A 23,227-nucleotide genomic window follows, 5' to 3' on the forward strand; every position below is an offset into this window, starting at 1 on the left:
AGAAGCACTTCTGGTCCACTTCTGTGTCTGCCAGGGAATGTGCGGGGGAGCCCCCCCTCTGCCTCCCCCCAGCTTGGCAACTGGTGCCTCCTGGTTCTGGGGGGGCACCCAGGGTCCCTCCCGGTGGCCAATCACTGAGCCTTGGGGGGGGGAGGGGGCCCACATTCTCAGAGGCAGACCCAGAAGTGGACTGGAAGTACTTCCAGTCTACTTCCAGTTTTGCTGCCAAGCAAGTGGGAGGCCCCCCCACCATGCTCCTGTGGTATGCTTCATCTGCCCCACCATCTCAGTATTCACGAGTCACACCTGGTACCTCAAGCTATGTAGAAAAAACATTTAAAACTGTGTCTATGGCTGAATTGCTGATTCTCCGAATCAGCATAGAATCTTCAGATTCAGGTTCGGCCGAATTAAATCGGGACAGTGATCCAAATCAATTAATCAAATCACTGTCCCTGATTCAGGCCAAATCCATATCGAATACGGCCCATTTCACACACCCCTAACAGTCAGGGTGTCTAGACTGTGGAATAAATTCCCCACATAGGTGGTGCAATCTCCTATCCTGGAAATCTTCAAGAGGAGGCTGGACAGTCACCTTGCTGGGGTTACCTAACCCCAGTTGTCTTTCCTGCCTAGTGAAGGTGGGCAGGACCCAATGATCTTGCAAGGTCCCTTCCAGCCCCTAACAATCTATGAATTCAGTCTTTGCAGGTTAGTCTAAACTGCACAGATTAAATTGAAACAGAAGTAAACAGACATTTACTTTTGATTCAGGAAATGCAGCCACATGCCTGCAGTAGCTCAGGCCAGAAGCCAAGGGGTGCTACAGCATGGCTCTCTGGCTGTGTGTTTGCTTCCTCTTCCTGCAGCCCCCAAGGTCTCTGAGATTTGCAGTCCAGAATTAAAGCAGCAGGACTCTGCATGTTTGCTCATCACTTACTTTCCCTTCTTCCAGTTGCCTCTGGGATTTGTAGTCCAGAGTCATAGCCAGCAGTAAGTTTGAATTGGGGAATGGGGTGTTTAACACTCCCCCCCCCCCCCGCAGCTCCAGAACCCAGGGCTTGCTTGGGGGGGGCAGTCTCCACCCCCTCCCCTGCAGACTGGGCTGCATTCCCAGCCTGGCATGCCCCCACACCCCTTGGTCAGCCAGCCCTCACTGTTCCAGCTAGGGAGCAGAGAGGTGAGGCCAGCCCTGGTCTCTGGATCAGACAGTCCAGCCCAGGGCTGGAAAGCATGCTGGGCTGCTGGGGGACTGTGACTTAACTTAGAACAGGAAAGGGTCTGGGACAGAAGTTTCATAGACTGGTTTGACCCAAATCAGTTAAATCTGATAGTACATTCAACCAGGCTTATTTTAAACCAGATTCGGTCATTTTGAAACTGGTTTATGTGCACTGAGCTTCTTATTTGTTACAGGTTTAAACCAGTTTCTGATCACTTCAACCGGTTTATTCTGTCCCTAGCCCTTTGGTCTTCTTTAAACTGAATCAGGACAGGATAGGATATGGCAGATGTGGATTTCTGTTACATTGATGGGGCTGGACTAGCTCACTGAACTATAACTGTTATAGCTATGATGGTCCAGGAAATAGGCAAGAAGGGTTTTTTGGTGATAGTCTTTGAATCTTTAAGTGTATCTTTAGATATAAATGTTGTGGCTCTCATATAGTCATAAATTTCATAACCTAATTTCATAGGAAGCAGCACAATTTAATAAAGTGCAGTTCTGATCTATATAATATCACTAAGATGTTTAATATTTCTTCATTCAGCTCAGGAAAGAAAGGGACTGCAGCAGTAGGACCTAAAGGACCAAACGTGTATTAAAATAAGCCACAGTGCTTTGGGAATCTACATGTCAATCAGTCTTGATTTTATTATTGCACAGAAAAAGAATTCTTTTCTATATATGTATATTCATTACCAGTACATACCAACATTAAGGATGCTACATCTGACTGGGTTTTTGTAACTGTTGTGAATGTCCTTGCTGTTCCTGAGACTATAGGCAGCAGGGTACTAATGATAACATCTAGTCAGGCTTCAGGGACATGAGGTCATATATTTGAACTTTTGATTTTTGGATTGAATTGTACTACCAGATTTCAGAGGAAATGTTGAAGGGAACATAGCACCTTTCTTCAGTCAGGCAGTAAAAGCAGGTTGTGGAAAACAAAAAATTGAAAGACAAGAAAAGAAAAAGGACAGCTCTGATTTTTTTTTAAATTACCATTTTGGACAGCTAAATGTATGGAGTTTCAAATATTTTCAAAATGTGGGGCAGGGGTATAATTATCCTGAAAGACTTAGAGGAAGGGAGGGAGCATTAGTTTAAGTGTTGCAAAATGTTTGTCAAGTTGTTGTAATTAATGTTGAATACTAACAATGAGATACTGAAGTACTTTCAATTTTAGGGTAAATTGGCGGGTTTGTGTGGAAATTTTGACAAGTACACTTCAAACGATCTGACAACATCTAACAACATGGAAGTGAGAAATGCTCAGGTTTTTGGAGAGAGCTGGACAATAGGACAGGTAAGTAATTTTTTTTTTTTGCCACTTCACTGTTTATTTGTAAGGTATTCATTATTAATGAACATGTGAACACTTAGAGTGCTGATATCTTCTACACCAGGGTGGTATGGTACTTTGTGGTACTGTGAGATCCCTTTAAGGGTGCAGCGGAGTTCCGCACAATGTTAGCATTGTTAGCTGTGCAAGAACCTGCATACGGTTCACAAGATTGACCCAAAGACTTCAAATAGGAATTCATGGCAAAAACATTGAGACCTATTGTAATCTTTCTGGTTCTTTGCAATAGACCACTTGCTCTATTATTTTTCCATAGTCAAGAAATGAGTGAAACCTAAGAACAGGTATTTTCCGAGGAATGCCTTGAGTCTAACAAAGGTTGAGAACCAAGTTCTAAACTGCCAACTTAATCAATGCACAGAAGGAAATCTGAATACTTCTACAGCAGAGGTGCTCAACCTCTGGCTCACAGGCCAAATGCTGCCTGCCAGAGCCATTACATCTAGTTTGTGGGGCTCCCTATGGGGCGGGAAGTTTGGTGGTGGGGGAATAGTGGCCATTTTAACGTGGTCACCCTCCAGCCAAATTCGCAGACTCCAAGGCCTGCGCTGTCGGTCACAGCCGGGCAGTGCTCCCTTCCCTACATCTGAATTGGGGCTGAGCCATGCCCTGTCGCCCGTGAGGTGAAGCCACTTCCCCTTTCCTCACAGAGCTGGCCCACACCCCTCCCCCAACCAGGCCTCATCGGGCTGGTCCATGCCTCCTTTCCCTTGTGCGGCCACTTGGAGAGGCAGGCCATGCCCCTTTCCCTGTGGGACCAAGCCACACCCCCTTTTCCCAGGGACCCAGGGGAATGACTTGGGTTTCCCTTTCCCCATTGACCCCCTGACAGGGCTGGGTTTGGGCTGGGCCATGCCCCCATTCCACTGCTGGGCTGGTTCCAACCTGCTTTGATGCCACCTTCCTTCCTCAGGACCAGTCCACACCCTCTTTCCCCCACAGAGCTGGGCCATGTTCTCCCTCTCTGCAGGTCCAGGTTGGGCCATTTCCCCTCCCTTCCCATGGCCAAACCACACACAACCTTTTTCTCCGTGGAGCCAAGCCACACTCTTACCGCCTGGGTGGTGCTGTGCCCCCTACCCCTACAGGGCTGGCTTGCAGCTTGGCTTCCCCTCCCCCCAACCCTGGGTGGCCAGATGTTACCCACTGCACCTGCTGTGGTGCCCGATCAGGACCAGTGGCAGGATCCAGCCCACAGACAGATGGGGTACTGCTCACCAGGCCTGAAGAGGGAAAAGGTTGAACACCACTGTTCTACATCATTTTTTCTCTGAAGTTTGGAGGTGGCTCTGGTACTACATTTCCTGCCATATCTTGACACACATATGGTGCTAGGCTTAGCTGAAAAGCCAAAGTAGTTTCCAGATGACTGTTTATGAACAAAAAATCATATTTTATATAGAAAAAAACTAGAGTTTAGCTATAGTTGTGAATTTACTCAAATTTAGAGTTGTTCTGGATCTGATATTTTAGACTGGGCCCTTATTTCTTCTCTCTTGAAGACAGGTATGATGTGGCTTTTCCAGAAATTCCAGTTGATGACATTGATTTGCATTGATTACAATAGTGTGCTTGTACAGTGCTGCACATGCAAATGCATTTGCTATGGCACAAATAGCAGCAGCACATATTTGTGCTTCTGCTTTGTGCCCCAGGGCACACCCCTGCACATACATTCTGGTATGCTCTAAATTGTCCTGGGTGGGGTAGAGCAGGCTGAGAAGAGCACCTGTGCTGGCCCCAACAGCTTTACTTGGGGTCCTGGGGGGCGCTCAGGACAGCAATGATGCTGATCTGGCTGCACTGAGCCTGGAGCATAGCTGCATATGCTGTTGCTGCATGTGCCCATGCCACTTTTCTTTAAAAAATAAAGGAAAAAAAAATGTTTTTTGACACCAGGATCTCCTCGTATCAAATCTTGGTACTGCACTGCACATTTTCAGTGCAGCAAATGGTTGCACATGTGCCATGTGTGGTTTGTGGCACCTTAGACAGCCTTGGGGCACTGCAAATCACACATGCACGTTTATCTGGATGTGCCCTAGGTGTCTTTCAGCATTAATGCTTTCCAGCCTTTCCTTGCAACTGAGGGTAATATATTTTGGATGAACTTGCTGTTGCCAAGTTGAGCGTCATTTTGTTCTTTTTTTTTATTATTTGTTTTTCTTTTTGCAGAGAGCTTTTTTTTTTAAAAAAAAGAAGTTTTTGTGTTATCATGATGACTTTTGACTTTGTTTTTTGAGTTAATCTGTTCCTACTGTTGTTGCTTAATTTGAACTTAGAGGGCTAAAGTTAATGCTTGCGTGACTCCATTTAGAGTCAATAGCAAAACAGCAGGGATGTGTTTGGCCTATAAAGTTCTGTTTGTGAAATTACTACTGGTTGTTCTGGAAATTATAATTATGTTTCACAAGGAAAACATTTTGTCTTCATCTAACAAGCAACAGGCAAGAACTAAAAGCAAATATTCTTTTTCATACAAGCATTTTTAACTATAGAATCAAAGATGGGCAGAAGAGCCCACATACAGAAAATTTCCCCTATTTAGTCTACCTTTTCCAGTTTCCTGCAACTGGGAATTCTTATTTATGATATAAAAAGTATATTGCAGCCAAGTCTATAGTAAACTTATTTCTATAAATAGCTTCTATTCCTTTCTTTTGTTTTAAGTGCAAAACCCCAAATGAAACTATTAAACCATGTGAGGTGCATCAGAGCAAGTTCCCTTATGCCAAAAAGGAATGCTCGGTTTTGTACAGTGATGTGTTTGCGCCTTGTCGTAATGTGGTAAGTTAGCATTTTATTTAATATTCAAATATCAACTAAGTTGTTCTGTAACAAATAAATAATTGTTGGTTCGTGAATATTTGGCTACTGAGACTCAAAACAAATCTATCTGAATATTATAGAGGACATTGGATAAGGGCCCAATCCTGCAGTGAGCTCCATGTGGGTGAGTTCCTGCATTTGCAGAGTTCTTTGCAAGATTGGAGCTTAAGTTTGGATCATAAAGGTTTTGGACATTTGGAAGTTTCAGTATTATTAAATGTCATGGATGTGGCACTCTGTTAGATAACAGGATATCTTTCGTAAGTAAGATTTTTTAATAATTAATATTTCTATTTATGGTTCTTATTCTGTGGCTATGTTTAAGGCTACTTGCACATACTGAAGAATTCTGAAAATATGAAAAACTCATGTATCACGTTGTCACATGTGGCAAGTAATATGAGAAGCTGAAGACACACAAGTATGGTTTCACCTTAGGGGTTCTCTTCTGTTATCTGTTCTGCTTGATACCTTTAGAAGGTGCAGGAGCATGAGAAGTTTGACTTCAGAGCCACTACAATGTTATGGATACACTTTGTCTAGCTTTATCAAAGCTTTATGTATGATGCCTTTGCTTTTCCAATACCTGGTTCACATAGGGGACTTGGATTACAGCAAGGTACTTCAGGCTGAGTCCTGACATGATGGAGATGACCAGGGACCCTGGTTTTCTTTAATTAAAAATCCAAAATCCATTATTAAAATTAAAGGCCCCCCCAGCCCCCCCCAGTGCTGCTGGTGCCCCTCACTCCCCCCCACAGCCTCCTCAGCCCTCCTGATGCCCCTCACTCCCCCACAACAACCCCCAGCCCCACACACAGGCACAGACACTGTTATCCACCTCAGCAGGTAAGTGTGTGTGGGGGGAAGGGGTGGGGCAGGTCAGGGGAAAGGGAAAGTGCTGGAGAGGGAAGTGTGCCCCTGTGCCCACTCCCATGAGCAGGGGGGGGTGAGGGCAGGGGTGCTCCTCTGTGCACCTCACACATACTGGCTGGCCTGATGGGGGTTTGCACACAGCGGCCGCCACTGCAACTCTGCCGCTGCACCCTGCACTGCCTTCCCGTGGTTGGCTGCACAGCTTTGCGGGCAAGTGGTGTGGGGTGCAGCAGTGGCCACTGCATGTGGGCTGCACACGTGCTGCCTGGCCAGTGGGGGAGGGTCGGGGGGACTTGCATGCAGTAGTCGCCACTGCTGCTGCTTGCCTGTGGAGCTGTGCCTGCGTGGAGACAGCTGCTGTGCATGAGCCCCCCTGTCCATGGGCATGGCTCTGAAGACAAGTGGCAGCAGTGGTGCGAGGTGGTGGCAGCCAGCATGTGCAAAACCCCCTGTCCCTGCCAGGTGGCACACAGCTGCCACCACTACCACCCTGTGCTGCCGCTGCCACCGCTGCTTGTCTAAGGAGCCCCCAAACAGCCCACACTTTAACAAAGCAAATCATAATGTGCATGTTGGTTTGAATTTTCTGTATCTGATGTTACAGGTGACTTCAATTAAAAAAGTGACTTTTTTCTTCTATGCAGATAGTGCAGTTCTGATTACATTTCCCGTTCATGCAGTGATTGCATTACTTGTGCCTTTGACTTCTAGGCTAGGGACAGACAAAAAGCCTGAATTGATTCAATCTTTGCAGGTTAGTTTAACTTGGCTAGGCTAAGTCAGTTTTGTAACCAGACAGACATCCCAGAAAAGCCAGCACTTGCCTGCAGTGGCTCAGGCTAGAAGTCAGGAGTCACTAGAGCAGCCCTCCTTTCCCTTCCACAGAGCTGAGCTGAGTAGGGCATGGCCAGGCCTCACAGGTGGCTCTAATTAGGGAGGGGTCCGTTCCCCGCCCCCCCCCCCCCCCGAACAGCCCAGCAGAGAATGTTTATCACCCCATTAAGAAAACAGGGACATTACCAGCTATCTGTTGATTCTGCCTTTGTCCCAGGTGCCACAGGTAGCCAGCATGTGGGCTGCTAGCTAATACTGAGAGCTGTCTGAGGGACTGGGGAATGTCTGCTTAGCAGAGAGTAGGGAGTGGCTGGGGGGAGCAGGCAGGTGCTGCTGTACCTGCAAGTTTCTGCCAAAGCTGTAGCCAGGGAGCAGAGGGGAGGGGCCAGCTCTGCTGTGGTGCAGAGAGCCCTGCCAAGCCCAGAGAGCATGCTGGGATGCTGGGGGAATCTGGTATAATTTTAAACAGCAAGGGGTATGGGACAGATTGCATAAACCAGTTTGAGCCAAATCAGTTAAGTCTGATACTACATTCAACAGGTGTATCTCAAACCAGTTTCAGCCATTTTTGAACTGGTTTATGTGGACTGAACATCTATTCTGTTACAGGTTTAAACCAGTTTCTGATCACTAAACAAGTTCATGTGTAATGACTGTCCCTAGCCTATAACACACACAAAAAGGTTAATAATTCAGTTTTATACTGCCCAGTAATTTTCTGTATCTTAGTAGCATGTGGAATCCAAGTTTCAAGCTATGGTACCTATATTGCATGTGTAACAAATGGATACTTTGTTAAAATGTGTGTCTAATGGAAATATTTTTTATAAGCCCAACATTTTTTTTTCAGTTTTAGATCATGCTCATCATTTGTATGTTAGATTTAGAGAAATTCTATGTACATTTCTAGGTATTATGTTATAATTTTGCTAGATGTAACATATGAATGATGATTGTGATCTAAATCTATTCCTCCAAACAGATGAAACCCCCATGTTTTGTTATTCCTTTCTTTTTTCTTATATTTCCATTATTTTAAAAAGAAGCATTAAAAATGTTTTTCCTTCAGGAATTGTTGCTCCAATACAGAAAAGGTTATTTTACAATAGTAGTATGAAACCATTGGTCCTTCTGAATCATGGTGCATATGTGAGAGGGCACAAGGATCTTTGATGCATATGCCTAGGCAGGAGAATGGAGAAACTATACAAGTTGAAGAAATATACTGGAATAGGCTTTCCTTTAAGTATTAGAACTCTGTGTGGCACAAAGAAGGAAATGTTTGTTTAAGCTAAGGCAAATCCAGGAAAAATTTATGTAATAAAAATATTTTAATGTTATTTAAATAACCTTCTCAAGAGATACAGTCAAATACTTTCAGGTCTTCTTTTTTATCTAAGCTTTCTTCCCTTTCTCCTCCTCCCCTTCCCCTTTCTCTCTCTCTTTTTTTTTTTTTTTTTTAAGTAAAGTAAATCAGCTTTATTACAGCTCTGTTCATGTTATCCTTAGCACAAAACTACAAAGATTACACTAGATGGCAGCATTTGCTTTAAATATAGAATTATTTCAATCTTTGGATAAATTTCACCTTTAGAAAAAAATCCAAACAAAAATAGAAAAAGTGTAGGCAGATATTCTCATTAACTTAAATGAATTCATTTTAAGTTTTCTAAGCAGATAGTATTAAGGAAAGTGGAAAGTAGAGATATACTTCATCAGGACTTTTAATATGCTGTAGGGTTCCTGTAGACCAGAGGTTCCCAAAGATTTTATGCTGTGGCCTGGCAAACTGCGGCCCGGAAGTGGCCGCAGCTTGTCAAACTGCAGCCCAGCAGTCACAGCTCACCGTGGCCAGAATTTCTGGCCGGCAGACAGGTAAGGATACCCCCACCCACCAGGTGGGGGGGTGGGCCAAACTCTGTGCTGCTGCGGGTCCTGCAGAAGGAGCCACAGCTTCCCCACCTGGCTCTGGGAGTGGGGGGGCTCAGTTTGCTGGTCTGTGGCCACTACCGGTCCAGCAGCCAACCGTGCTACAGACCGGCAGCTGACCTGACATGGCCTGGCACCAGGCAATGGCCTGAGAACTGAGAACCCTGCTGTAAACTGTACAGTACTTATGTTAGAGGTGAGAATGGCAGGCCTTTCTGTTTATGGCTGTGTACAAACATTCACTTCTAGTGGTGGAAAATTTCCACCACAGGAAATGATTTTGGGAGAGGGAACAATGCAGGCATTGTGACTCCGCAACTGCCTCTGGTCCCCTGAGACTGGGGTGATTCTATTCTGTTCTGGGGAACATTCCCAGGGGAAACTGTAGCAGCAGAACAAAGCCCCCTGCCTGCTTCTTGTGCTACAGACCCTGGTATGAGAAGCAGTCAGGGGGCTGCACTTGGCTCCCAGTCCCCAGCAGCCAAATGAACAGAGCAGCATGGCAAAGCCCCTGCCTGCTCACACTGGGAACATAGGTGTGAGAAGTAGGTAGGGAGATGTGCTGCTTCTGGCACCCAGCTGCAGAGCCCCAGTGCAGCAAAATTCCTGCCTGTGTCTCGCTCTGGAAACTCTAGAGTGAGAAGCAGGCAGGAAGCAGCTGGTATCTACTTATTCCCTCTACTCCCAGCCTATGAGAGGGGTGGGAGCAGCTGTCCTCCACCCCTTCTCCAAACCAGGGTGACCTCAGTCTTTGGAAGGCACAGGAACCTTTTTCCTTTCTCCACTCTTCCTGGACCCCAAGGGAAAGGTGTGCTGGGAGAAGCTTCAATCTCCAGGGAGATACTATCCTGCAAGTAATTTTTACCTGGTTAAAGTTGGGTTCTTTTTTCGTGGAATCACCATTTTTGCTTTCGGAACAAAAGCTTGAACATCTGCAGAATTCTGGTTTCTATTTGGGGAATAGAGATTCTCCCAGTAGAAACTGAATGTCTGTACATGGCGTGCGTGCGTGTGTGTGTGTGCGTGTGAGAGAGAGAGAGAGAGAGAGAAGGATCAGGTGCTACTTGTTTGTAGGCACTGAGAATTTCTGATTTTATCTATCGTACAAAAAGTAATTTTATCCAAATATTTTAAATTTTCATACCCCTCCCCTCCCCCCGTAGGCTTAAAGGATTTAATTTTGTGTCTTTCCGGAAAGAGAATTCTTATTGAAATTGGTAGTTTTGAGTGCAAATAGACCAGATTGGGTGGGGATACATGTACAAATATTTTTTTCTCTTCACTTTTCAGATTGATGTGACTTCATTTGTCAAAAACTGTCATACAGACACGTGTAACTGTAATCTTGGTGGGGACTGTGAGTGTTTATGCACAAGTATTGCAGCTTACTCTCACAAATGCTGTGAGCAGGGTGTAGTAATTCATTGGAGATCTCCTTCTCTCTGTCGTAAGTACTATATCAAGTTAGTAAAATCATAAAGACAAACTCAGGACATGCTTCTTATTCAATTATTACCCCTTTTATTGTCACTTGAATTTTTACTCTTGTTTTCTCACTGGGTTCAACTGGAGTTTGGCTTAAATGATATTTATTTTTTGGACACTGAAGACAAAAGAGCAGCAATGCTGACTTCTAAAGAACTCTTGGAAATTCTTTATTAAATAGCTTTTTAATGTAAAAAAATAGAATTTCTAAATAGCTCTGAAAAAAATCAACTGGAAACAAATAATTAAAAAGCAATGTATCACCTTAATAAAGTACAGTTAGTCAAGTAGTGATAAGAATTGAATCAGTAGAGTCCCAGGAGATGCTTCAAGTTAGAATCTCCAGTTGTAAAATCACCCTTCCTCTTACTACTATTGTACCCCAGTTTCTTAAGCTACTTGACCTAACATAGTAAGTTTTTGATGCATGTCAGTTAAAGAAATTCTGTACCCTTCATTCCAAACCTAGAGTTAAAATATGTCTATAATTTCTTCATGTATATGTTGTTTTCTTTTCAGAGCTGGTTCATGATAATTCTGAACTCTTACTTTAAAAGTTTTGCCTTATTTTACATCTCATAATACTACCCAATTAAGACTGCTTTTGCGATTATTCCCAATTGCTATGTTTAGGTTTTTTTTAACTTTCTTGAGCAACAAATGAGAGAAACAATATACAAATGTTTTCCAGTTTTTTTCTTAGGCCATGTTTGTGTTAAAACATAGTCTTATAAGAACTGGGTTTACAGATTTGTCTTTATGAAAAAAACCCCCAACCAACTCCCCCCTCTCTCTTCCCCTTCCCCCTTCCCCCCCACCCCCCCTGCAAAAACAAAAAAACCAAAACCAAACCAAACCAGAAAGACTGTTATGGCCATAGTACTCCAGTGTTTTAAAGAGCAGGGTGTACAAATTTCTTAAGCATTTACAACATGTCAAACTAAAGACAGATGTGTGTCTATTAATGAAATTCTAGAAAAACAGAGTCACTAAATGAAATACCTTAAGGAAAAGAAAACTTTCTTTGATCAAATTGAATTGTGATACTGTGACCTTGTCTTATTGGTGTCTCAGGGTTGCTGACAGATGTGGATTTAGCTAATACCATTTAATACTATTGTACCTATTTTGTTTTCTTTCAGCTTATGATTGTGAATATTACAACCAAGGTATGTATTATTCATTTAAAGAAAAATATTACTATTTTGCTTGCATCCTCATATTTAAATATCTTTAAAAATGTGTTTGTTGCCATAATTTTCACTCATTAGCCATATGGCCCTCTCTGGGTTTAAACAATTATCTATATTTTGAAATCACTTCCAGTTATGGCTTGGCATTGTTACTCTTTGATACAGGTTTTAGCTGCTGTCGTAGATTAAGCTAAATCTTGCGTCTAAGCATCATTGTTTTAAAACTATGCTGTAGAATTTTCTTCAAACTTTGCTCTTTCTAGCATAAGCAAGGTCTCTCAAGTCCTATGCCAGAGGGAATTGAATCTTATTTACAGTAACTTGCCATCTTTGATCTTGTTTTACATATTTGGAAGGGGTGGGGGTGGTTGACAGTTACACTTATGTTACTCATTAAGGGAGAGCTCCTGTTATATCTCTTTTTAGTGGAAGTTGATGTTTTTTTCAATACTTCTGTTCTGCAAGTGCAATAGATGTCTTGAACTTATGCATCAGAAACTCAAACTAGTTAATGAACTGAATCCGATGGGACTTTCAGATGTACCGAAGCAGTGGCTGTATGAACACCAGTATCATAGTCATTAGCTGACTTGTGTGTTGGTCATTTGGGATGGAATTTGAAACCTTTTGTACTAAAACCACAGTTCTGTATCACTTGAGTGAAGAAGAATCTCTGTTAGTTTTAGCAGTGTTAGAGTCAGGCAGGATGGGCAGTGCCTTGTTTGTCCTTAGCCTGGATCGTGCTGGTGGTCATAACATGGCACCAGGATGGGTGTGATACCATCTGGCTATGTGGATGAGGTGAGGGGGAGGCAGTCCAGCTTCAACCTAGCCCCATAGGAAAATGGGGTGTGGCCCAGATCTGTGGGGGAAGAAGGTGTGAGTTGGCCAGGTGGATAAAAAGGGGACATGGCCTGACCTGAAGGTGGGGTAGGGGGCATGACCTAGGCTCAACCCAGCCCTCTGATGGGAGGGGACATGGCCCAGCTCCACAGGGGCGGGGTATGGTCTGCCTCCAAATTGTCCCCATTGGGCAAGGGGGTGGCCCAGGCCCAACCCAGCTCTGTGGGGGGAGGGCATGTGGCCTGGCTCCATGGGTAAAGGGAATGTGGCTTGGCACTGTGGGGCAAGGAATTTCGCCCGTTCCAAAACTAGCTCCACTGGGTGGGGGGTGGGGGTCAAGTGTGCTGATCCAGATGAGGGGGGAGTGGCTGTGGACCAGCTGCAACCAACAGTGCAGGGCTTGGTGTTTAGGAATTTGGTGGGGGGAGGGTGGCCAAACTAATGGCCACCGTTCCCCCACTGCCAAATTTTCTGCTCCATAGGAAGCCTCATGAATCCAGATGCAATGGCTTGGTGGGCTGCATTTGGCCCATAGACCAGAGGTTGAGCATCCCTGGATTAAGGTTTAAACAGATGTTGGCAAATGTCTCTGGGGTGCATCTCAGCTGATTTGCTTCATTGGGCAAAACTGACCTTACTTTTTGTCCTGTAAGGTTGGTTCTCTGTCACTTGCAGGCAACACTCAGGGCAAGCCCATGAAAATAGGGTGGGGAGAACCCTGGGTTTTCCTATTTCAGAGACAAGCCCCAAGTTGGATTTCCCAGGAACAGGTCTCTACAAATGGGGAAACCCACCTTAAAGCAAACGTGTGCAACAAAATAGCAGCACAAATACATATTACCTTTGTTGAAGCAACAAATGTGGGCATTTGTGGTGTGACAAGGGTCATGGTCTTCTGTTTTTGACATCTGTGCCATCATAAAAATGTTTATGTAGGCACAAGGGTGATGTCTACTTCCAGTCTTAGAATTAGTGCTTGATTCATGCTAGTCAGAAATATTCTGTGTCCTTTGCCATGTTTGTCCTTCCAAATTAATATTATATAATGGTACTGCTGACTTGTAACCTGATCTCTGATTCATCTAGATAGGCTTCTTACCAGCCTGCATGAAAGGGAGACAGTAATATTTTGTTGGATGCAAGTTTATGTTCATGTCCAGTCATTGTTGAGTTACTGATATTACAAGAACTCCCTCTAAAACATCTTTCACCTGTCTTTGTGCAGAACCTAACCTTCTTTTTTAGGTTTCCCAGTGTGTTACCACAATGTGTGTTAAGGTAATATAGCATAGGTGAAAAGGGACACAGGTATGTCTGACAGAAATTTGGGGCATCTATGAGTAGTAGAAAAGGTATTACTATTAACTTTAGCTTTTTGTCCAACTGAATTGATGTAATCTTGACTGTTTTTAGAACTGGCACTTCTCTGCCTTGTCTAATGTTGATATTCTTTTAATAGGATGGTGAGGGTCAGACTGTTTCAAATCATCTTTCCCTTTATAAAAATGCTTTAAAAGTCTACAACTAAACCTATATCCAAGCAATAAACCTAAAAACATCCACCCTCCTCTACTCTGCCATATTAGGATAGACATCTAACAGTCTTTTTTATTTCTATATAATAATGTATGTATTTAATGGATTTTCTCCAGTACAGAAGATTCGCTTGTTTGACATTAACAGAAAAACATATTTAGAGATTCAGAGTACTGATGTAGAGAACACGCTGTGAGGTTTGATGTTATTGTATGCTTATTATCATTTTAATCTTCATTGCAGTGAGGCAATGCCTTTTTTTAGATGGTGAAACAAGTTTATGTAATAGAAAATTAATAGTGTTGAGAGATACTACATTACTAACGATACTTCATAAAAATAAATATGGATTATGGTAAAACTGAAAACATCAAGTGTGATTCTAACTTTATGAATAGGTCTTGGTCTGCAGTTATCTCCTCATACTGTAATGCTAAAGTATACCCCCACCTCCTCCCCATTCTCCCCACCTCAAGTTGGTACATCTGGGCAGAGCTTACTCTGGCTTATTAAAGCGTCTAATGGACTTTTCGGACACTATTTTGCCTTTGTTTATGTCCTGTTTAATTTATTGCTGGTAATTCTACTGGTATGAAATTCTATCACTTGGGTTATACTCAATAATCATAGTGTACCTTTGTGTCATAAAATCTAATGACCCAGCGTTTGCAATTTGTAATGCACAGGTGGGACTGCAGGGCCCATGCAAAGCTATTCTTTGAAGTCACTGGAGCTCTTTTTAGGGCCACCACTGTGGGTGCATTGAAAAATGTAGATTTGTGGCCTATAAGTTGAGGAGTACCACAGGGGTTGCAGAATGTTTCCTTTGTAAATGTCATTTATTGGGCTTAAAAGATTGGCCACCTTGACTGAAATTTGTATACAAAATGTTATTAGATACGCACATATACAAATAATACAGTATAAAATAAATCAGGAATAAGAAACAGGACAGATTAATGGCTCCTTTTGCATGATATCCTCTCTCTCTTCAGCTAGGGACAGAAATGACACAAACTGGTATAAGTGATTGGAAACTGGTTAAAATCTGTAACACAACAGAAGTTCAGTGCACATAAACCACTTTCAAAATGGCTGAAACCAGTTTAAGATGAACCTGGATGAACATAATATCAGACTTAACTGATTTGAGTTAAATTGGTTTATTGAGCTTCTGTCCCAGATCCCATCTAGATTCAAGTCAACTCACAGTCCCTCATCATCCCAGGATGTTTTGCACCTTCCCTGCAAACCCTTCCTCTTAGGGTTGGCAGGCTAGTCTTGCCCCAAACTGTCTGCTCCAGCAGAGCCGGAAGGCATGCTCTAGCATCTCTGGCTTCTGGCCTTGGACAGTGCATGCGTATGGCTGCATTTCTGGAATAAAAAATGAAAGTCTGTTCACCTGCTTATCGGCTCAGTCTACACAGTTTAGACTAACCTGTGAAGATTGAATCAATTCAGCCTCCAGCTTTTTGATCGTCTGTTCTTAACCTTAAGGAATAGTAAACCTTCTAGGCTGCAACAGTTCTCTGCACTATTTTATCACAGCCTAATGGCACCAAGGTGCTTGCTTCTATACCTTTCTCAATTGGTATATTATTTTTATTTATTTATTTATTTATTTACTAAATATTGAATTTTGCTCTCTTTCTACAGGAGCTTCCTAAATGTTTTGTAATTTCACTGACTACTACTATTATGAAGTCATATTATTTTATTGCTCCTGGGTGCAGCATTTACTTGTGTGCCCAGGACTGCAGCCCATTGAGCCAGGGTGGCACAGCCCCGGCTGGCAGAGGCCCCAAGGGGTCAGCCTGCTAGCCCAGAGCTACTTCGCCCTGGCTCAATGTGCTGTGGAGAGGCTGGCTGGGGCATGAGGGTGGTATAGTGTGGGGCTAGCCGGCAGGAGTAGATAGAGAGTGTAAGCAGCTGTATAAATAATTCTGCCTAGGATAGTACTTGTCAGGCAGTACTAACTTATAGCAGAAATAATTAGTTTACTCTGGTCTAAAAGTTCTGCATGTGTAGACGTTGATGCTTTACTGTGGAGCTAATTAGACAACTCTGCAATAAAGCACACGTGTAGATGCCCCTGCAGTCTCTTACCTAACCTACGTCCTTTGCTCTGTTTTGTTGCTCTAATTTATATAGGTCCCTCACTCGTGATAGACTTAAGTAGTCTCTTAAGTTATGTCAAGACTTCAATAGCAGGTCTCAGAAGTCTTTTGGTTTTCTTTTTGAATTATTGTCTTGTTTTATTATGTTTGTATTGAGCTCTAAGCAATACTTGTCACTGTCTTGCTTAATGAAGTCATTTTCATGTTAGTCAGCTAACCCAGATGTGCAAATGATTCCAAGACCTATGTTCCGACTTCCTATGCAACATACTCAAGTTTCTTCAGAGAGTAGTTTTCAAATTCCCAACTAAGCCATGATCCATAGATTCCATAGACATTAGGGCTGGAAGTCAGCTGGGGTCAAAGGATCCCAGCAAGATAAATGTCCAAATGTCTCTTAAAGGAGTCCAGAGTAGGTGCTTGCACCACCCCTGAAGGCAGTCTGTTCCAGGCCTTGGGGCTTGGGGAGTAAAGAAGTTCTCCCTTATGTCCAGCCTGAAATGGTGTTGGAGGAGTTTGTGACTGTTTGACTTTGTTGTCCCTTGGGGTGCTCTAGTGAACAGGCGTTCCCCCAGATCCTGATGTATACCCCTTATATACTTATAGGCAGCCACCAGGTCCCCTCTGAGCCTGCGCTTTTCCAGGCTGAAGAGTCCCATGGCTCTCAGGCTCTCATCATAAGGCCTGTTCTCCTACCCTCTGATCATGCGCATTTCTCTCCTCTATACTCTCTCAAGCTTCTCCACATCCTTTTTAAATTGTGGAGCCCAGAATTGAATGCAGTACTCTAGCTGCGGGCTCACCAAGGCCGAGTATAGTGGGAAGATGACATCTTGGTATTTGCTTGAGAAGCATCTATGGCAGAGTTTTGCTCGCTTTACCAGCTGTGACATCGCATTGGTGGCTCATATTCGTCTTGTGGTCAGTCATGACCCCCAAGTCCCTTTTGGTTCTGGTGCTAGCAAGCGTAGCACTGCCAAACCTATAAGCATGCTGCAAGTTTTTTTCCCCAAGGAGTACCTTGCATTTTTCTGTGTTGAACGCCATCAGGCTTTCATCTGCCGATTTTTCTGAGCCTGTCTAGGTCGGTCTGGATCACCATTCTATCCTCAGGTGTGGACGCTTTACCCCAAAGTTTGGTGTCATTGGCAAACTTGGCCAGTCTGCTTCTGATACCAATGTCTATATCATCAATAAAGATGTTAAAGAGTATAGGCCCCAGGATGGAGTCTTGGTGGACCCCACTGGTCACGGTGCACCATGATGATTTACTTCCATCTATTACCATTCTCTGGGTCTGACCTCAGAGCCAGTTCTCCAGACATCAGACTGTGATGTAGCCGAGGCTGCAGTTGGCCAATTTTTCCATAAGGAGATCATGGGACACCAGATCGAAGGCTTTTTTAAAATAAAGATATATTATGTCAGTCTCTTCTCCCTTGTCCAGGTGATATGTGACCTGATCATAGAAGGAGATGAGATGGGTCAGGCAAGATCTACCTGCAACAGACCCATGCTGTCTATCCCTCAGGATGTTGCCATCAGCCAGTTTGTCAAGAATGGTCTCTTTGATAATTTTTTCCAAGATCTTCCCTGGGATAGAGATCAGGCTGATAGTCCTGTAGTTCCCCAGATCTACTTTCCTCTTTCTTGAAGATAGAAACTACAATGGCCTTCTTCCAATCTTCGGGCACTTCACCTGAGCACCATGAGTTCTCAAAGATCTGTGCCAGTGGCCGAGCTATGATGCCTGCCATCTCCTTAAGTACCTTGGAGTGGAAACTGTCTGGGCAAACTGACTTGAAGGTGTCCAGCCTCTCAAGGTGTTCCTTCACATGGTCTACATTGATGTAGGGCAGCAATTCTCCCTCACCCTGGTTGTCCCATACTGTATTGAGCAGAGCCGTCCCTTGGGGCTAGTGAAAAACCTGTGCAAAATACCCATTCAGCAGGTTGGCTTTTTCCTGGGCGTCGGTTGTCAGTTGTCCCATTTGGTTTAGCAGAGGTCCAGTGTTACCTTTGCTTTTCCTCCGGCTCCCCACATATCTAAAAAAAATGACTTTTTATTGTCTTTGAGACATGTAGCCAGTTGAAGTTCAATTGCAGCCTTGGCTTTCCTGATTCACTCCTTACAGGTCTGTACTAGTGCAGAATACTCCTCCTTTGAGGTGGTTCCAGTCTTCCATCATTTATAGGTCTTTCTTTCTAGATGCTGGAGGTCTACAAGTTCCCTACAGAGCCAAGGGGGCTGCTGTGCCAATTTGCTGCCTTTCCTCCAAGATGGGATAGACATTGCTTGTGTTTTCAGGATCACTCCCTTCAGGAGCAACTACTCATCCTGAACTCCACTCCCCTTCGTGTCATGGTCCCTTAGGGCCTTGCCAGCAAGCCTCCTGAGCTTGTCAAAGTCAGCTTTCCTGAAGTTGAGGACTTCTGCATTGCTGACTGACTTGCCAGAATTACGGTGGATAGTGAAAGTGATCAGCTCATAGCCACTGTCTCCCAGCTTCCCTTCGATCATTAGGTCGCTGACTAGATCATCCCCCGTTGCCAGTACCAGGCTGAGCAGTGCTTTGCCTCTTGTCGGTCCATAGACTTCTTGAGTCAGATAGAGCTCATCCATGCACGTGAGGAAGCTTTGCGACCACTCGGATTTGGCTGAGTGCTCTTTCCACAAGATGTCTGGGTAGTTGAAGTCTCCCGTGACAATTATGCACCAGGAACATGCAGCCTCAGTCAGTTCCTTGGTGAATTCCTGGTTGAGTTCTTGATCCTGATTAGGAGGTTTGTAGTAGACTCTTACCATTGTGTCCCCTGTGCCATGTTCACCACTGATTTTAACCCAGAGAGTCTCCAGTCATCCAGCCTGGATGCCAATGTCAGCTTGCAGGGATGTGTTCCTTTCCTTGACATAGAGAGCTACACCCCCGCTACTTTTGTCTACATGCTCTTTCCTGTACAAGGTATTAGCCATCTATACCCGTGGCCCAGTCATAGGTGGAGTCCCACCAGGTCTCCATTATCCCCATGAAATCTTGTTTAGCAGGAGGACCAGTTCCTCCTGTTTATTCCCCAAGCTCCTGGCATTGATGTACAGGCACATAAGTGTCCCACTGGAGGCCCTAGTCTTCCCTACACATTGTTCTGGGCTGGGTAGGGCTGGGTTCCCTCGAGTGCCTTAGCCTGCTGGTCTCTCCTAACAACTGCGCACCAGAATGAACACACACCGGAAATCTATCAAAGACAAGAATGCCCAATTACCTGTGTAGGCACATTTCTTACAAAAAAAACACTCTCTCTCCAATTTCTCAATTTTAATCCTCAAAGGAAACTTACAGAACACTTCTCAGAGACAAGCCTATGAACTCCACTTCATCAACGTCCTGGATACTAAAAATCATGGACTAGATGTAGACGTTGGATTTATGACACATTATAACCTGCCTGACATCTGACTCCCCAGGTTATCTCTCCACTATTTAACTCCTACATTCATTCCCCTTCTCCCCTCTACCCAGCCTGTCTCTCACCCACTGACTCCACAGTTTACATCGTCACTGACTGCCTGTCTTGCATGGATACCATCCCAGCCTCTGGCTTCTTTACTTTTCATTCCATCCAGAAAGAACACACACCAACTGCAGAAACTTCCTTAGCCTGATGAAGGGTTTTTAAACCTGAAAGCTTGCTTAAATTTTTTTTTTTCTAACTATTTAAGTTGGTCTAATAAAAGATATCAGATTCACCCAAAGAACCTTGTCTGCCTATGTCCTTAGAGCAACATGGCTACAACCTACATCCTAGCAATTAAGCCAAATGAGGTTTCTAAAGAGGGGTTGCTTCTGTTTCTTGAGTTGTACTAGGGAGGAGCTGTCCTGATTCGACTGCATGTTAAATAGACTCAAGTTTTAAACTAAGAGAGCTAAGAGTGTTCTCTTAAATTACTTTCACTGCTTAGGAAAGACTGTTTTACAGGTATCCCTCTCTTGGTCCAAAGACTCTGTCAGTAGGTCTTAGTAATGAGTATTCAAATGTGTTATAAATTGGTACATACTACCAGCAGAGCAACGACAGTCTCTTTTGCCTCAGCTAAGGTCTTATGGAGAAGATCTATAGAGTTGCTAGCTGTAACTCCATCGATACTTGTATCCAGTATTACTGTATAGATTCAGAAACAAATTTGTTTGTTCCATAGCTTGTCTTTACAGCGTATACATGTGGCACCTCCAGTTCATCTCCAAGATTTATATAGTAAGAAACTTCATGAGGAGATAGCCCACATTACCTACTAATATGTACAGCTGCTGTTTGATATGTATACCCTTGCACTTCTTCCATTCTCACTTCCTTGGACAGAAAGAGGAGTGAGGAGTATCACACCTCTCTGAGTCTGAGATGATGAAGTGAGGAGAGTGGCTCTGTCCTGAATGAACTGACTTAAATGGTTCCAGGATTTGTAAAGTGCAAGGTTCCAGTTGTGGGGAATTATGGCAACAATATATGATGTGAAGTTCAATCTTGAGTGGTAAGTAACCAAAGTTTTTCTTTTGTGCTATAAGTAAGGAAACAGACCATTCACTTGATTTTGTTTCTTTTTATGTATTTTTACTAGGGGTTGGAGAGGGACCATATATTTTGGTAAGCTATGGACAGAATGATACTATTATAGGAGCCAACCTTACTAGCAGAAAGATATTTCCTCTACCTAAAATCAGTACCTATGGAAAAGTGTTCATTAATTTTATGATAACACCAGGCCTTTTCAAAGACAAAGACTTATGTAAGTATTCATAATATTAAGATAATTACAAAATTAGTTTAACTATGTGTGCTAACAGTGTGCCCGTGTTGTGAAGAAGGCTAATGGCATACTGGGCTGCATTAGTAAGAGCATTACCAGCACATCTAGTGAAGTCATTATTCCCCTCTATTTGGCACTGATGAGGCCACATCTGGAGTACTTGAACACCCCCTCTGGCCCCCCCCCCCGCCTTAAAGAAAGGATGTGGACAAATTGGAAAGGGTTCAGTGGAGGGCAGTGAAAATGGTTAGGGGGCACCTGACTTAGAGGAGATGCTGAGGGAACTGGACTTATTTAGCCTGGCAAAGAGAAGACTGAGGCAGGGTTTAATTGCAGCCTTCAGCTACCTGAAGGGTGGCTACAAAAAGGATGGAGCTAGGTTGTTCTCAGTCAGATGACAGAACAAGGAGCAATGGTCTCAAGTCACTGGAAGTTTTGGTTAGATAATGGGAAGAACTTTCTCACTGGGAGGGTAGTAAAGCACTGGAACAGGTTACCCAAAGAGGTTGTGGACTCTCCATCCTTGGAGGTTTTTAATACCTGGCTAGACAAAGCCTCAGCTGGGATGATTTAATTAGGGATGGTCTTGCTTTCAGCGGGGGATTGGACTAGATGACCTCCTGAGCTTCCTTCCAACACTGCTTTTTATGATTCTGTATGTTTCAGCTACTCAAGGGTCTATTTCAAAATGTATTCATTTTCTAAAATAAGTTACAATGATTTTTATCCTTTGAGTTTCATACGCTGAAAATAGCCCATCTGAAAAATGATCATCCCTATAATGAAACAAAAAACTGGCTCATTTTGGAAAATTTAGCTTCAAACTTTAATGTTAAGAATGTATATTAGGGGTGCAGCAAAACATGAATGGAAATGCTTCTGTATGAGCAATTTAATTGTCTTGCATAACAAAATGCTTTTCATTAGTAACTATGAAGCCCATAATTTAGAAGATGTTTACAGAAAACTGTTTATGCCAATAGTCAGATAAACTCAGCTCTGCTTATTTCTGTCTATAGTTGTATCATGCAAATATCTCTCAGCAGTTTCAGCTCTTCATTCAGGGACCTGACCTGTGTAACCAAAAATGTTATTTTTTATTCCAGTTTTTCATGTAATGGTTATATTCAGTTTATACTGTGTTTGATTTTGTGCTTCAGAAATCAGTAGGGGCTTTGCCATTTCCTTCAGTAGGTGTATAATTAGATCATGGACAGGATTATATTTCTAGCAAGAAGTACCCTTTTTAGAGTAGCAAAAAGTGATTGTATAGGTGTACCAGCAAATTTTCTTGGGAAAAACACGGTGATTCCAGAAAAGTTTGAGCTCTTTATAACAGGGACTTTTCAACAGTATGTGTATTTCCAGAAGCACATGTAATGTCTGTCCATTTGCACAGAATGCAACAGGGTGTGTCTCCAGTTCTTGTCCTGTCCCCACCTTCCCCCAGGTCCAGGGAGTCTGTCTGGCACCTCAAACTCCACTGCCCCAGGAAGGCAGAGCAAGGCTCATAAATTGCTGTGCAGTTACATTGCTTAGCTTTGTCTTTCTTTGTGGACAAGATAAAGCCCTTCCTGCCCAAGAAGCAGAGCAGATATCCATCTCTGAGACCCTCCTGCCATGTCAACAATATCTGTTCCTGTTACATCATGATCTATGGTGTTGTTTGCAAGCCAGGATGGAAGAGGGGGCTGTTTCTGCCTGGTTTTGAATTGGAGACCTTTGTGAAGTAAATGTGACAGCTACAGAAACCAAAGGTACTACAGAAAAAGAAGCCACTGATCACCAGGAACTCATGGGTGGTTAAGTTCATGTCTGGTCCTTCAAACGTCAGTTCTCAGTTTCTACAAGAGGCAAATGCCATGGCCAGGATGTAAAGGGTACTCCTTACTACCTCTTCAGAAGCAGAGGCAAAGTCAGATTCCTACCTAGTGGTAGCATGGCTGAAAGCTCCACTTGTGCTTAGTGCAGAGACTGGCTGTAGTAATTCATAAAGGCTGGGATGAAGGGAAGCCCCTACAGCACCTCTTTTACACTTGAAGTGGATCACAACCCTTCCTGGCTCTTCCAGCCTCCCACAGGGGGCACTGCCAACCTCCCACAGGTTGACAAGAGGTGGAGAATTACAGTGCCAACACCGGCTGCTTAGCCAGGGACACCACCTGCACTGCGTCTCCCACTGTGGACTTG

The 23,227-nt window shown here is 43.6% G+C and overlaps 1 protein-coding gene across 1 annotated transcript in view; it reads left to right on the forward strand.

Annotated features, from left to right (window-relative positions):
* The window catches only part of OTOGL (otogelin like), a 187,301-nt gene that overhangs the window by 107,185 nt on the left and 56,889 nt on the right, over nucleotides 1–23,227 (forward strand). Inside the window, exons 28-32 of the mRNA XM_059726122.1 lie at nucleotides 2,418–2,537; nucleotides 5,265–5,381; nucleotides 10,353–10,509; nucleotides 11,690–11,716; nucleotides 20,849–21,016. Of these exons, the coding sequence (XP_059582105.1) occupies nucleotides 2,418–2,537; nucleotides 5,265–5,381; nucleotides 10,353–10,509; nucleotides 11,690–11,716; nucleotides 20,849–21,016 (589 nt within the window). The remainder of the gene's footprint in view (nucleotides 1–2,417; nucleotides 2,538–5,264; nucleotides 5,382–10,352; nucleotides 10,510–11,689; nucleotides 11,717–20,848; nucleotides 21,017–23,227) is intronic.

Source organism: Alligator mississippiensis, chromosome 4 (assembly GCF_030867095.1).
Source record: "Alligator mississippiensis isolate rAllMis1 chromosome 4, rAllMis1, whole genome shotgun sequence".
NCBI lineage: Eukaryota > Metazoa > Chordata > Crocodylia > Alligatoridae > Alligator > Alligator mississippiensis.